The sequence below is a fragment of the Erpetoichthys calabaricus genome, chromosome 1, assembly GCF_900747795.2.
Source record: "Erpetoichthys calabaricus chromosome 1, fErpCal1.3, whole genome shotgun sequence".
Classification (NCBI taxonomy): domain Eukaryota; kingdom Metazoa; phylum Chordata; class Cladistia; order Polypteriformes; family Polypteridae; genus Erpetoichthys; species Erpetoichthys calabaricus.
The window spans coordinates 180,747,954-180,762,983 of NC_041394.2; the positions used below are offsets into that span (position 1 = coordinate 180,747,954).

The window sequence follows — 15,030 nt, forward strand, 5'->3', positions numbered from 1 at the left end:
GAGTATGCGTGAAATCAAAACTCGAGGACGAAGAGATAAAGTCAAAAGCTGCGCCACTGAATTCCACTGGACATCGATACAATTCATAACAGGTGAACGCATAACGACAACAATTAACTACTGGTTAAAAAGCAAACAGCCCCTCATCTGTGCGCGCATACGATAAACACTAAGCCTTTACACTACTGTGTGCGGATTAGTTAAACGTAGCCCTGATTTAATTATGTTGTTCATTCAAAGTAACAACACTAAGACCTGAGGTACTACTAGTCTGGTAGTGGTACGGTTTTAGTACGGTATCATGATCTTATGCACACTGTAACTGACCTGTTAAGACTAAGTACTCGTCCGACACCTTAGAATTAGAAACTCCGTTGAAGCCGAGACTTAACACTATTCGGGATTTGCTATATTTCCTGTGAGGTAATGCCACTGGGCTTGAGTGCAGCTGTCAGTGAAGTAGAACGATACGATTGATAGCGAGACTCTGACGTCAGAGTAGTGTCGACTTATCCGAACCGCATCTAGCAAAACGACGACTTGAAAATAAGCTCCCATTCATTTCCCCTTGGGGGCTCGAGCGTTTTGCGCTTGCGCGTTATTTCGGGAGTTAACTCGCCAAATACACCAAGTGGTTCTAGCCGCGGTCGTTGTGTGTGTTTCTCTCAGTAAAACCCCGCCTCTAAAGAGGTATGAAGCGCCTGCTGATTTAACTTTTCAGAGCGTGTGGGAATCAGTAAGAGAGCAAGAAGTGTGGGCACATGCACTCATTCTTTTAACCGAAGAAAGTTGCAGTTCGCGATGGCTTTTTATCTGTGAACTTTTTGTGGCGGATAGCTAGCGCTCCAAAGGGAGTCTACAGTTCACGGATTGCAAGCTGAGACGGAGATCACGCTTAAGAAAATGTATTTTTTTCCACTGAAAATGATGCGAAAAAATGTTAAATATATTGTTGCATCTGGGATTTTGGCATTAGGAATACTTGCTTACCTGGATTTCATATCTCTGGATATCTGGCATCAAAAACACGGTGAGTGTTAAAAAAAGTGCATTAAAATTAGGTTATCGCTTGTACTGACTGCATACTTGTATCAAGAGTGTTAAAATGTTTAATTTATTTGCATCCGTCGGCCAGAATTTTGTTGATTTTTAAATATAATTTGCATTTAAATATGGGAGACTGACTTCTTATTTTGGTAGGGACTCGTATAGCACTTTTTTATTTTATTCTTTAGGGGTAAGTTGTCTCAATTCTTTTCCGTTGTTATTTTAAACATTTTACTTTCTGATGTATGTTTACGTTTTTTCATTTGTTTTTTATCTCTGGTTACGATTTGGTGCTGATTCCAGTTTGTCTTTATCATACATCCTCATTCATTTCATTGTTATTTTAGCATTTTTAAATATTTGCAGACGACGATTGATTTATTTTCAAAAGTTCAAGACCCTTTTAGCCCAGGAACGCGAATCGGGACAGTCAGAAACCGCCTAACTGAGGAGTACTCTCCTCTACAAGAGAACACCTGTTACTTCGTTTTAACACTGCGCGCTTTGCTTTGTTGCTGAGCATCTCTTTGCCTTGATTTTTAGCAAGCGCTTCCTGTTCGCGTTGTACAAATTTGAAGTCTGCTTTACCGTCTCAATGTAAAATCAAGCAGTTTATACGTCACTTATAAACTATTTTTTGCGATACTTACAAAAATCGAAGTGGGTAACTTGATGTTCGATTATTTACTTTTAATTACGTAATCGAGACTCCGGATAGTGATTTAAATAGATTTTTATCCCAGCGGATTATATTTGTTCTCAGAATCTAGCGGAGGCTTGTTAACCAAGAGAGCGAGAGACGGAGTGAACATCTCGGTGGGAATTTGTTCAGGACAACAAGCAAACTGAAGCTGAGCGTCTGAAGCTGGTAACGCACGACAGGTTAACTTTGACATAAAAGAAAATGCGTGCGCTGTCCAAACTGAAATCGCTAAAGATTTAACCTATATTTTGATACTTTATATATCTGGATAAAATTTAGCTAAGCGTGGTAAACAATGTAATTGCGATCCCCAGAGTCATTGGAGTGCACTAATATGTGGATAAAAGTGAAATCTTTATTGTGTATTAATCCACCTAACAGGATAGAGTAGATCAAGAAAACCTGAACTTAGCCATGCTATTGTATGCAGCAAGGGTCCTGTGAAAGTCAGGAATGCATTGGGCTTTCACAAATCTGTTGTCATCTGTTCATGGCTATTTATGGAGTTTGTTGCAGATATAAAGTTTTTTTTTCTCTCTCTGGAACCTTCAATGTGGACGGTTCTTTTGGAGACCAAAACTGGTCACCTTTATTTTTAAGAGTGCGTGTTTGTTTATACACTATATGGTTGTAGACTTCAGAAAGCATTATGACTTTTTCAAGTAGATTGGTTAAACATGCCTGATCTTAATAAGTATTTCATGTTGATCTCCCCTTGTATAATAGTTTTTTTTCTCCTTTTCTACATCCATTAATCCACCATTTTATGTGAGTCTGCCAGGGTCATAGGGACTGGAGTCTGCTCTAACTGTATTTAGTATAAGGTTTGTTCCTGTTCTGGACTGGATGCAAGGCAGTTTGTAGTTGCCAGCATGTGTGAATGTGCTCTGCATTTGGTGCATAAGAGGAAATTTTGCTGGTTTTTGTCCAATCAGTTTCTTATTTAGAGGCCAGTTCTTCTTGCTATTAGGTGTGATTTCTGATGGAAATTCCTTACAGTTTGGGTTTTGGTTTTCGAAATAAATAAATAAAAACTTGTGCATGAATCTGTTTGGGGCTGTGCTTTGCCTTGTGCCTGATGTTGATGGAATAGTTTCCAGCTCCACACATCCTTAATTGTTCTCTTAATCCAAAAGAAGCATACACATTGATAATCAATAAGTTAAAAATCATTTTGTTAGTTGTGGTATCTTTTATTACACAAGTCTACAGTTCTTTTGGTTTAATTGCTTAAGATCCTAAGAATGTGACTACTTCTCTATGTTTGAGTTTGTTATAAAAATAGTGTGAGTGCTTATTCTTTGATGCTTCCAGTTGTATGCGTTTGGTACAAAGTGACTACCTTCAAGGCCATCTCCAGTATAGCACTGGCTTTACCTAAATCTGGCAATGTGGAACTCCATAACCTTTGGTCTACCAGCTTTGGTTTGAACTGTGTGGCTTGATGGGTACCCTATTAAACTTTTGCTGTCAAAAATGGTGTTTTTTTCTGCATTATCTATCCCTCAAGCCAGTTTCTTGGCAATCATCTCTACTGCCTATGCCACAGGCTTGCCATTTCTGTCATGAAAATGTAGAAAAGAAACTAGAGAAGACTAATAGGTTGTAAGTAATCCACACTGAAAAACACGACTGTTTACAAATTTTCTCAAGAAAGAAAGAAGAAAATGTTTTTGATTCTACTGATCCTGGGCAGAAACAAGCCATCTACAGTAACTGATTAAAATTTTCTTTTAATACTATCTAATACTATTTATAGGAATAATTTATTCTGCACTTTTATGTTCTTCAATTATAACTATCCTTTCATTTCAAGCACCCACTTAGTCTAACTGGCAGCTGCTGCAAAATGCCCAAGGCAGGAAGCATCCCCCCAGAGAGGGCACAATAAAATCTAATACTTGGTTTTTTTAATTTTCATTGCTCTTCCTTACATTTTTTTAAGAAGAAAATTTTGTGGAGCTTTATATTTTTTTAATGGCAGTTGTTTGTCATTTTACTTAAGGTTCAGCTTAAGCTGTTTATAATTTCAAATGAAGAGACTATTTCTTATTAAGTCTTCTAATTTTATTTGTGGTATGGTGGAACAGCCATTTAGTATATCTGCCTCCCAACTCCAGAGTCCTGTCTTCTGATCGTGAACTGAGCACTGTTCTCCGGGTTTATGTTTTTTCCCACCCACATGCCAAATGTGGGAGGTCAATTGGCAGCTGTAAATTTGGCTCGGTATGTGTGAGTATGGATTTGCATGTGAGTGTTACTAGTAATGGAGTGGAAAACCATATCAGGTTGGTTCTTGCTATGTGTCCAGGGCTGCTAGACTAAGTTGTTTCTTCTGAAACCCTGAACTGTAGTAGGAGGTTTAAATAATGGATGATTTTGTCAGTGCCTTCAAGAACTCCTTAATTTTCATAATCCTTGCAAGTCAGACAGTCGTGACACTTGTCCTTTGATCAGCAGTAATATAATGTAACATTCCCAGTGAATCAGCACTTGGTTATGGTTTTTTTTTTTTTCGTTGCTCTGCTTGTCTTAGGGATGTAGCGCTTGGCCAGAAATACAGTGCATAACAATTATGTCCTTTACAGTGTTGCAGTTGTGTTTTTTTTAGATTGTCTGATGGGCCTTTTTTAAATTCTGCACAATGTGCCAGTTTTTAGTGTGGTGTGCACCACAATGATTTGCTGATAAAATGAGTGGAACCTCCGAAACTTATGTGGTGGAATAGGAACTATAGAGAAAAGTGATAAGGAAGTTGTCATTCCATGTGATTTCTAGTTATGTCATTTGGTATCCTGAAAGCAACGATAACAATTTATGACTATACTTGCCAATTTGTCCAAGAAGTGTTGGCAGGCTCCACACGTGCCCAGCGACTTGCGGAAGGGCGTGATAGTTAAGCTTCCAAAGAAAGGCCATTGATTGTAATAATTGCTGAAGCATCACATTACTCTCTGTTCCAAGCAAGATCTTCTGCATTGTCCTTTTGTGATGCATACAGGATGCTGTGAACCAGCTGCTGTGCGAGAAACAAGCTGGGTTTCGCACAGGGTGCTTGTGCCTTGAATAAATCTTTAGCTTATGGAACATTGTATTGAATTTCGGCAGCTACTTGTGCTGAATGTCATTGATTTCAAGAAGGCCTTTGATAGTGTCCACCAAGTATCACTATGGAAGGTGGTGCAATCCTATAGAATACCCATGTAGTATGTCTGCATCTTCTGGGATTTATATTTCAACTTCAGTTGCTGTGTAAAGACAGAGGATGATTTTCCTGACTTTTTTGCCATTGAAAACGGCATACAGTAAGGCTGCATTCTTTCATCATTTCTGTTCCTACTTGTCATGGATTTCTTTATAAGATGGGCAATAACAGACACACAATGTGGTGTCCAATTCACGAAGGACTTGCAATTCACACATCTTGATTTTGCCAATGACATAATACTATTGGCCATAACTAAACCGGTGCAACAAACTATGACTATGAACCTTGAACGTGAAGCAGGGAAGGTTGGCTTAATCATCAGCTTGGACAAGTCTAAAGTCATGAGGGTTAACTGCAAATTTAGGGTGCAAATAACTGTCGGGCACCACATCTAGTCACCCTTGTCTGTTAGTGCAGCATTAAAAAATGGACTGTTTTGCCATCCCAACTGCCATCTATGCCAGTGAAACCTGGAGGAACACAAAATGGATTGCTCACAAGCTCAATGTCTTTCACCAGCAGTGCATTCGATAACTCGGTATCTCATACAGAGAGAATATTACAAAAGATGAGGTGCCGAAGCAAGAGTTTCCTCAGGTCAGTGGAAGACCTCTTTACAGAACGCAGGATGCGCTTAGACACATAAATACTATATCTTCCTGCTCAACACATTCCAAAGTTCACCATGTGCTGGATACCACCAAGGAGGACATGAAAACCAGGCAGGCCATGTACCACCTGGCACTTTATTGGGGGACCTGAAAACTGTCAACCTACTGCTGGATGAAGCTGAACGTGCTGCAGCTGATAGAGACCATTGGAGAGCATCTGCTGCCCGATGCTACAAGGAGTATGGGAGGACCTACCTACTTACCTACCTACCTAGTGAGGGAATAAGGTGAAAAACAAGTTTGGATGTTAAATGTGAATGCTATGTGAAGACTTGAAGTCCTCTAGTTCGCTGCCAGATTTCAACTGAAAGTATTTAACGATTGTATTCACTTTACAAGTTACTTTCTAAAAGAAATACTTGATTTAATTAAACAATTTGGTTGTTGAAGTGGTTAATAAATGCTTGTATAGTTAAACTTGTTTTGTATAAGAAAGTAACTGAATAACCAAGGTGATGCTGCACACTTAACTGGCTCTTCCAAGTACATTTTTTTTAATAACCATTATTGCCCTAAAAAACGTAAGTCTAAACATATTATTTTTATTTATTTATTTATTTTTTTGCATACAATTACACAAAATTGGTTTTCATCAAATTAGTAGAAAAACATTTTTTTCCCATACTCTGTCAGAGTTCCTGTCTTTCAAAATATTTGTCAGGAGAAAGGCTGCTCCATACTTTTAACATATAAAGAAAGAGCAAAGTAAATTGGCAAAGGAACCCTACATCCACATGTGGCATGGACTAAACAGAGCCTGTCGGGGACCATAGTGGATCTGGTAAGTTGATACAGTGCTATGGAGTGGTACTATTGTGGGACAGTGGGAGTGTGTGTGTCTTTTGCACAAAGAGAAATGGTGTGAGGTACTATCAGGTTGCCAACCATATTTCTGTTGTTGTGCCAACATCATCTTGGAGGCAGTCATGCAGTCTGACAGCAAATGCATTATGTGTGGCAACGAAGCCTTTTCAGTACACAGTGATACCCAAGAATTCGGTGGAATGAGTAGTCATTACAGGCAAATCAATTAAGATGTCATCGAGGACACACTTCAACCTTCAAAGTGATGCTATAGTCACATGCTCCGGGGATTTCCAGAGTTAACATTTGATATTGACTACTTTACAGTTGTTCTGTTTGGAGAGAAACTTGAGGTTGCTATTGATTTGCTGTATGATTAACACAAAATGGTGTTGAAGATTGCCTCAGTTTTTAAAATAATAATAAAAAGCAACAGAAATTTGTTAAACAATATTACATCACTTTAAATATAACATAACTACTAAATTGCTTTTCTGGCTGGTTTAGTTATTACATTTTTGTTCAATATAGGTAGGAGGTCAGGGTTACATCAGAATTGCCTGACTGGAAGCTGCCACTTAGAAGGGTGTTCTGTTCACATGAATTCTCTCTATGGCAAGCTCATGTTTTTCACATTACAGAGCCAGAGCACACTGGCAGAGAAGTTAGAATTTAGAGTTGAAAGGTGATTAATGATAAGTCTTTGCTGTTTTCTGAGGTGGTGCAACCTGGAATCTGTGGAGGGTGTTGGAGGTACATTGAAGTATTTGGTATTTTGTTTGAAGTAAGAAGGAGTGTTCTATTTTGATCATCCCACCCATTTGTGTCTTTTGGTTAATTTAGTTTTTTGAGATGTTTTTGCCAATATCTTTACCTCAGTTATTCACTCATTGTTAAATAAACTAAGTAATTTATAGTTTTTCTTTGTTATTACAACTATGAGGAATGGCCTAAACTATGACATGCTAGAACAACTCTGATTTCTTAGTTCTTTTTTTTTTTTTTTTTTTTTTTTTAATGGTTTTGTGACTTCTAGGATATGTGACAGGCAAAAACATTTACAAATGGGTTGTGAAAACATATATAAATACACAGAGGAGTGTACGGTCTAGAACTTGAAAGTACATTTTATGAGAAGAACTTAAGATTCATTCTGGACTCCTCCTATATGTTCACGTCTAAACAGTATACTGAAATGATAAAGAATACTAATAGTTTGTTGGATTACATAATAAATTGTGTAGAATACATGTGAAGGGAGGTCACTGCTAAACTATACAGCATGATGCATTTGCAAAGCCTCATCTGGAATATAGTGTGAAGCTTCGTGCCCAGGTTTCAGAGGGGTTGCATATCTGCACTAGACCTATTCCATGAGGAGGAGGAATTGGTTATGAGGAAATGGAGATTAGGAAATGACTTGCAGAAGTTTTGAAAGTCGTATTTTTAAATGAGTTCTTCAAGTTTTGTTTTTTTTCCCTTTTCATATGGCTCAGATACATGGAATAAGTTATAAAGCAGTGTAATAGATTGTACAACAACAACATTTATTTATATAGCACATTTTCATACAAAAAGTAGCTTAAAGTGCTTTACATAATGAAGAAAAGAAAAATAAAAGACAAAATAACTGTTGTCTTATTTTAATTTCTTAACATAGAAAAGGAGTAAGATCCGATGGCCAGGGTGGACAGAAAAAACAAAAAAAAAAAACACTCCAGAAAGCTGGAGAAAAAAATAAAATCTGTAGGGGTTCCAGGGCACGAGACCGCCCAGTCCCCTCTGGGCATTCTACCTAACATAAATGAAATAGTCCTCTTTGTAGTTCGGGTTCTCAGAGTCACTTTATGCTGATGGTCATACAGACTTCTGGCTTTTAATCCATTCATCACTGTTGGAACATCATGGTGCTTTGAGTAGACGGTGGTGGCGCAGGCCACCACCAAAAGGACACTAGTAAAGGAAACGGAAGAGAGAGTAGGGGTTAGTACAGATTTTAGAGCCACCATGAATAGTTATTATAATGAATTGGATATACAGAGTATCAGGATTTAAATTACAGTGAAGTTATGAGAAGGCCATGTTAAAGTAATGTGTTTTCAGCAGTTTTTTAAAGTGCTCCACTGTATTAGCCTGGCGAATTCCTATTGGCAGGCTATTCCAGATTTTAGGTGCATAACAGCAGAAGGCTGCCTCACCACTTCTTTTAAGTTTTGCTCTTGGAATTCTAAGGAGACACTCAGTTGAGGATCTGAGGTTGGAATTTGGAACATAAGATGTCAGACATTCCGATATATAAGATGGGGCGAGATTATTTAAGGCTTTATAAACCATAAGCAGAATTTTAAAGTCAATCGTGAATGACACAGGTAACCAGTGTAGTCACATCAAAACTGGAGAGATGTGCTCGGATTTTCTTTTCCTGGTAGGGATTCTAGCAGCTGCATTCTGCACTAGTTGCAAACGATTTATGTCTTTTTTGGGTAGTCCTGAGAGGAGTGCGTTACAGTAATCTAGTCCAGTGGTTCCCAAAGTGGGGGTCGCGACCCTCTGGAGGGTCGTGAGACATTGGGGGGGGGGGGGGTCGCGAGATGATTTCCAAGAAATCAAATACTTTTTAAAAACTTTTTATAAATTAATTAATTTAATTTTTTAGAAATAACATTTTATCCATAACTAACAAAAGATAAAAACTAGTAGTTAATAGTTACATTTAAAAAAAAACATGCAAATTAAAAAGCCATCAGACTGTCTTGGAGCGAGTGCGTCAGTGTGTGTACAGACGGTGCTGGAGCGATGCTGGGGAAAAAGAAAGGTCTTAAAGCAAGAGTCTTACAAGTGGCGCCTCACGTAAAATTCACGCATTGTATTATACACAGAGAAGCTCTTGCGAGCAAAACACTTGACCCAGAACTTAAACGTGTTCTTGAGACTTCGATAAAAATGGTCAACAATATAAAAGCGCATCCACTCAATATCAGACTGTTTGCCACTCTCTGTAACGAACTGCGATCGGAGCATGAGTGCTTGCTTTTCCATACAGAAGTCAGGTGGCTTTCGCGAGGGAATGTGCTCTGCCGCCTGTTTGAGCTGCGGGACGAAGTGTGCTTATTTCTGATGGAGCATGGGTCCCAGCTCGCTGATCACCTCACTGATCCTGACTGGTTAACAAGGCTAGCATATTTGGCTTGCATATTTGAAAAACTGAATGGACTTAATATGTCATTTCAAGGTGAGAACACACACATAATTTCGCTAAATGATAAAATCCACGCATTCAAGAGAAAACTTGAGCGCTGGACTGAGCGAGTTGAAATAGGAAGGATTGATATGTTTTCTGAGCTGGATGAAAAAAGTTATATGGTTGTTAGAGCGTTATGTTCTTTTTTTGTTGTCATGCTCTTGTTTGGATAAGATATTTTGTTGAAATTAAACAAATGAGTAAATTACTATTAAAAAAAATTATATGGTTGTTAGACCATTGTGTTCTTTCGTGTTGTCATGCTCATGTTTGGATAGGCCTATTGACGCATGTGCACCGTTGTGCGCAACATTTGTATATTTTAACCACTTCCGAGGATAGTGGGGGTCACGAGTCACTGGCACGGTTATTTTGGGGGTCGTGAGCTGAAAAGTTTGGGAACCCCTGATCTAGTCGACTGAAAACAAACGCGTGAACTAATTTCTCAGCATCTTTCAGTGATATAAGAGGTCTAACTTTTGCTATGTTTCTTAAGTGAAAAAATGCTGTCCTAGTGATCTGATTAATATTTAGATTACAGTCAACAGTTACCCCTAAGCTTTTTACCTTCGTTTTGACTTTTAATCCTAATGCATCCAGTTTATTTCTAATAGCCTCATTGTATCCATTATTGCCAATCACTAAGATTTCAGTTTTCTCTTTATTTAATTTGAGAAAGTTACTATTCGTCCATTCTGAGATACAAGTTAGACGTTGTGTTAGTGAATCAAGAGAATCAGGGTCATCAGGTGCAATTGATAAATACAGCTGTGTGTCATCAGCATAGCTGTGGTAGCTCACGTTGTGCCCTGAGATAATATGACCTAATGGAAGCATGTAGATTGAGAAGAGCAGCGGACCCAGGATAGAGCCTTGTGGAACATTCATCCATCCATTTTCCAACCCGCTGAATCCGAACACAGGGTCACGGGGGTCTGCTGGAGCCAATCCCAGCCAACACGGGGCACAAGGCAGGAACCAATCGCTGGGCAGGGTGCCAACCCACTGCAGGACACACACACAAACACACCCACACACCAAGCACACACTAGGGCCAATTTAGAATCGCCAATCCACCTAAACAGCATGTCTTTGGACTGTGGGAGGAAACCGGAGGAAACCCACGCAGACATGGGGAGAACATGCAAACTCCACGCAGGGAGGACCCGGGAAGCGAACCTGGGTCTCCTAACTGCGAGGCAGCAGCGCTACCACTGCACCACCGTGCCGCCCCCTTGTGGAACACCATATAGGATATCATGTGTCTTTGAGTTTGAGTTGTACTATGTTTTGGGACCTTCAGGACTTGACACGAACAAATATTTTGTAAATTTCAGGATAATAGGGATAGTGGCATGTTACTCTGAAAGGCCTTACATTTCTTATGTTCTTATCTCATAATAAACAGAATATTTGTATTTGAAGAATGTAGTAGAGGTTCACATCCTGATTTAGCCAGGATTTCAAGTTTGGATTACTGTATTGTTTCTGCTCAAATTTTTTAATTTGTACAATAAATTCTTATTTGCTTGTTTGAATAACCTGTACATGTCACCAGGTAGTACTGAGACCTGTATGTACCATATTTTCAAACCTCTAGGGTCTTCCTTTCCTCAATGGCACTTTACATACAGTATAAACCTGTCAATCAAAACTTGACCCAGTTCACTAGTACTGATTAATACATAGGAATATGCCAATTTTTTTTTTTTTTTTTTTTTTTTTAATATAAATTTAAGATGGTTTCCCATACCGATTCAAGAATGGGGTTCTAGCAATAGGGATTAAAGAGTTTAAGTAATCCAAAGCTTAATATACAGAAGTTGTAGTCATTGCTTCACACATGCTGACTGCCTTTCATAACAATAAAATGGATCTAATGTTAACAGGTTGGAGTTTTTCATTCATTTTGTTGAACATTAAAGCCCTGCACATGGTTTTGTGTTAATTTATGAAAAGCTAAGTTGAGACTGAACTGTGAAGTCTTCCTTTTAACAGAATGAGTTCAGTGTTGTGCTATACCAGTAGTACTCTGAAAGATGATTTATAATGTAGAATTTGAATGTGGACATGTTGGTGAGATGATGGAGCAGTAATCTTGCAACATTTTATGGTGTAAAGGTCCATGGTAGACAGTAAAAGTATAGCCAGCTTCTTTTAAAAGTGTATTTGTGAATGTACATGTTTCAAATTGAAGAAGATGCTGGTGATAGTTGATAATATGAGCTAACAAGGGATGAAGAATTGTACATTTAACAATGTGCACTGAACAAGGCTGGTGCAGGCAGCAAGTGCATAGCTAAAACCTTTCAAAACACATGAATTGCCTCGTGGACAGTGTAAAAACATGTTGCAGAAGATTGTTATATTTTGAATTCAGATATTGGCCATCAATTTTACTTGCATTTCAAATAGCGTTCATATTACATCTCTGTAATTCCACTCATACTGTAACTGTTATGTGCTTCACATGGCTCACCCTTTTTGCTGTAGTTATCAAGATAATAAATTCATAACCTTTTCTTTGAGCCTTGGCTGTATGTGCTGTTTAATTTCTCTGTTTACATTTATCATCTAATTTTGTTTTCCAAATGGCCAAACAAGCCAGAAAACAGACTGGAGTCATTTTGAAATTCTGGTGAACAAAACTGCAGTGTTCTTTCTTAAGTGCATACTATGTAATTTCTTGACTTCATCATCTTTTTGAATTTCAGCGGTAGATGCTTATTGCTTTGGTGAAGTGAGAACATTTGCTTTCATATAAGGCAGCAGGCATTCATACCTGTCCACCCTGAGCTAGTAGGTGGATTAAAACAGGGACAGTTACAGCCAAAGTTGGATTGCAAATATGAAATGTCCTTTAGCCTGTGGGAAAACAGTGTTATAGTTTGTAATTCCATTACAGATAGGATATGCTTTTGGTTTTTAATTTCACTTTAGCACTTTTCCATGAATTCAATTGTAACTTTGCTGCCTCATTACCTACATGATTAAGCTTTTGGATTTTATTCTGTCATTTCCTTGTAAGTAACAAACATCCAATATGGATGTGATGGTCAGAAATGAAAGCAAACGAAAATCCTTCACACTATGCACACAGTATGAGATAGCAGCAGGGGTAAATTCTGCTTATTAAATCCTTTGGTACAAGTCAAGGGTGTAAACACCCAGGGTCTGGTAAATATAATGAAGCAGACATGTCAAAAGAGGGAAGTTGGTCTTCAAGATTATCCTCAGCTGAAGATTAAAGACAAAGTGAAGGAAATCATGAAGCAACAAATTAGAATTCAAAAAGCATGTGTTTTAACATTTTTTATATGTCAGTTTAGTTGCATCTTTTTTGTTTTACTTTTAGGGAGAAAGATGTCATTATGACTTCATACAATTTGAAGCATCAGAGCTTTAGGGATTATATGAAAAGCATCATCAAAATTTTATATATAGATGAATAACCATAAACCACTGCTTTTACGGTAGAGTACTTGATTATTAGAGTCCATTATAGTCACTGTTAGGTAATTCTCTTGCCCCATATAATGTTCACATCTGCACCATGCTGTAGTTTCTCTGTATGAATTACACTTTTTACTGTTGATTGATGAAAATGTATTGATTTTACTTTTTCAAATTCAGATTTGTCTGAACTTGATTCTCTTATCTGAAAAGTGTTTACTTTAAGCTGTAACTTTTTAGAGCTAGACTTACATAATAACTCAAGTATACTTTAAATTCCTTTGCTTCTTTCATACTGATAAGCTAAAGTATTTAAAAAAGATGAAAGTGAAAGTATTTACAGAGTGACTTGTTTGTGGTCTCCATCTGGGCATAATCTCCCGTGTAAATGATGATGGTTGTGAAATTTCTGGTTGGTAACACTGGGTAGAGTAATATCCTAAAAAGACAGGATTGATGTTGACAAAGCTTGTTCAAATTTACTCCTGTTTCTTTTATTATACTATTATTATTTATTTTAGATGTTAAAAGAATTAGTGATCTGATAATCTTTATTTTCCCTTTGGTTGGATAGTGCGCTCATAGAGTACTACTGTTCCAGTAATATTGCACATTATGATAAGCATATCTATATTCTTATTGTATTACTTCTTTGCAAGGTAGGGATATATTTCTTATAGTTGTTTCAAAATTAGATCAGTACTGATTGATAAATTATAAAGAATAAACTATTATGTAGTAAATAATCTTCAGGCAAGCAATAACATTGAGATGTAAAAGGAAATACAATTTTATAATCCTTAGTGCATTTTTAATAAAAAAATTGGGTCTTCTGAATTGTAATGTTTGGTATTTCAGAGTTAAAGCTGCTAGTTATCCTATCATGGCATGAGCTTTATATATTACTGTGAGCTTCAGTTTTTAACAGAATTTGAGTATTTCTGATTGAAAGCATTTTGTATGTCTTCAACATATCCATGTACAGTATACAGAGGTGTGTGTATTCCTGCGACATTCAGTTAGAGTAAGGTCATCATCCCTCTTATGTAATAAAATAGATGACTAAAGGTGGTTGGGTGTCAGTATGGGCATCTGGCCATAAAAATAATTCTGCCTCATGCCCCTGAGATTTTCCTGAGTAACCGGCCATCCTGTATGAAGATGGACAATAACAGTTGAAGCAACCAGGTGAAAATATACAATTTAAATTTGATACTCTTTAACTGGAGATGTAGATAGAACTACATCAAAGAAAACTTGTTGCTTAGTTTTTGCTTGCATGAATTATAAACGACACAGCATGGTGGCTGCTACCTCAGTTTGAGTCTTTATCCAGTGCCCGTCTTTTTGTTCAATTTACACATTCATTTTACCATTATCTTTCTGTTTTTTTTTAAATTTTTTTTCTCTCTTCACTCTAACTTCCCCTTACATCCCACTGATGTGCCTGTAGCAGTAAACTGAGATGACAAAGTTGTGAAAGTATGATTTTATGTGTATATCTTGCTATCCGTTTGAATGTTTGGAAAACCTGGGACCCCAGAAGCACATTATAATCCTGTTCAAAAGGAGGAGTGCTTTGCATCTCTAATTGTCTGACATTTGAAAGCATAATAGACCTGTCCTCAACCAAACTGATTTTCATTTTTAACCTGACAGGTTTCGAGGCATTTAAATCTCTAATCATTATCATAAATACTTGATTTTAAATGTATTTATTTAACACATTAATTTTATTAAGCATAGCTTACCTCAAAATATCCATATGTATATTTACATTTGTGTATCTTTGTGTGTGCATAAAAAGATAATGGATAGTAGTCAGATTTATTTCTTAAACCTTTTAGTAAAAAATGACTATTTTCCAATGTTAAGAGAGTAGTAACTAGTAATAAACTGCTTT

General features: G+C 37.4%; 1 protein-coding gene across 1 annotated transcript in view; it reads left to right on the forward strand.

The window, feature by feature from the left end:
* The first annotated feature begins 726 nt into the window (after positions 1-726).
* Positions 727-15,030, forward strand: part of b4galnt3b (beta-1,4-N-acetyl-galactosaminyl transferase 3b) — a 216,277-nt gene continuing 201,973 nt past the window's right edge. Inside the window, exon 1 of the mRNA XM_051930747.1 lies at positions 727-1,030. Within this exon, the coding sequence (XP_051786707.1) occupies positions 904-1,030 (127 nt within the window). The 5' untranslated portion in view covers positions 727-903. The remainder of the gene's footprint in view (positions 1,031-15,030) is intronic.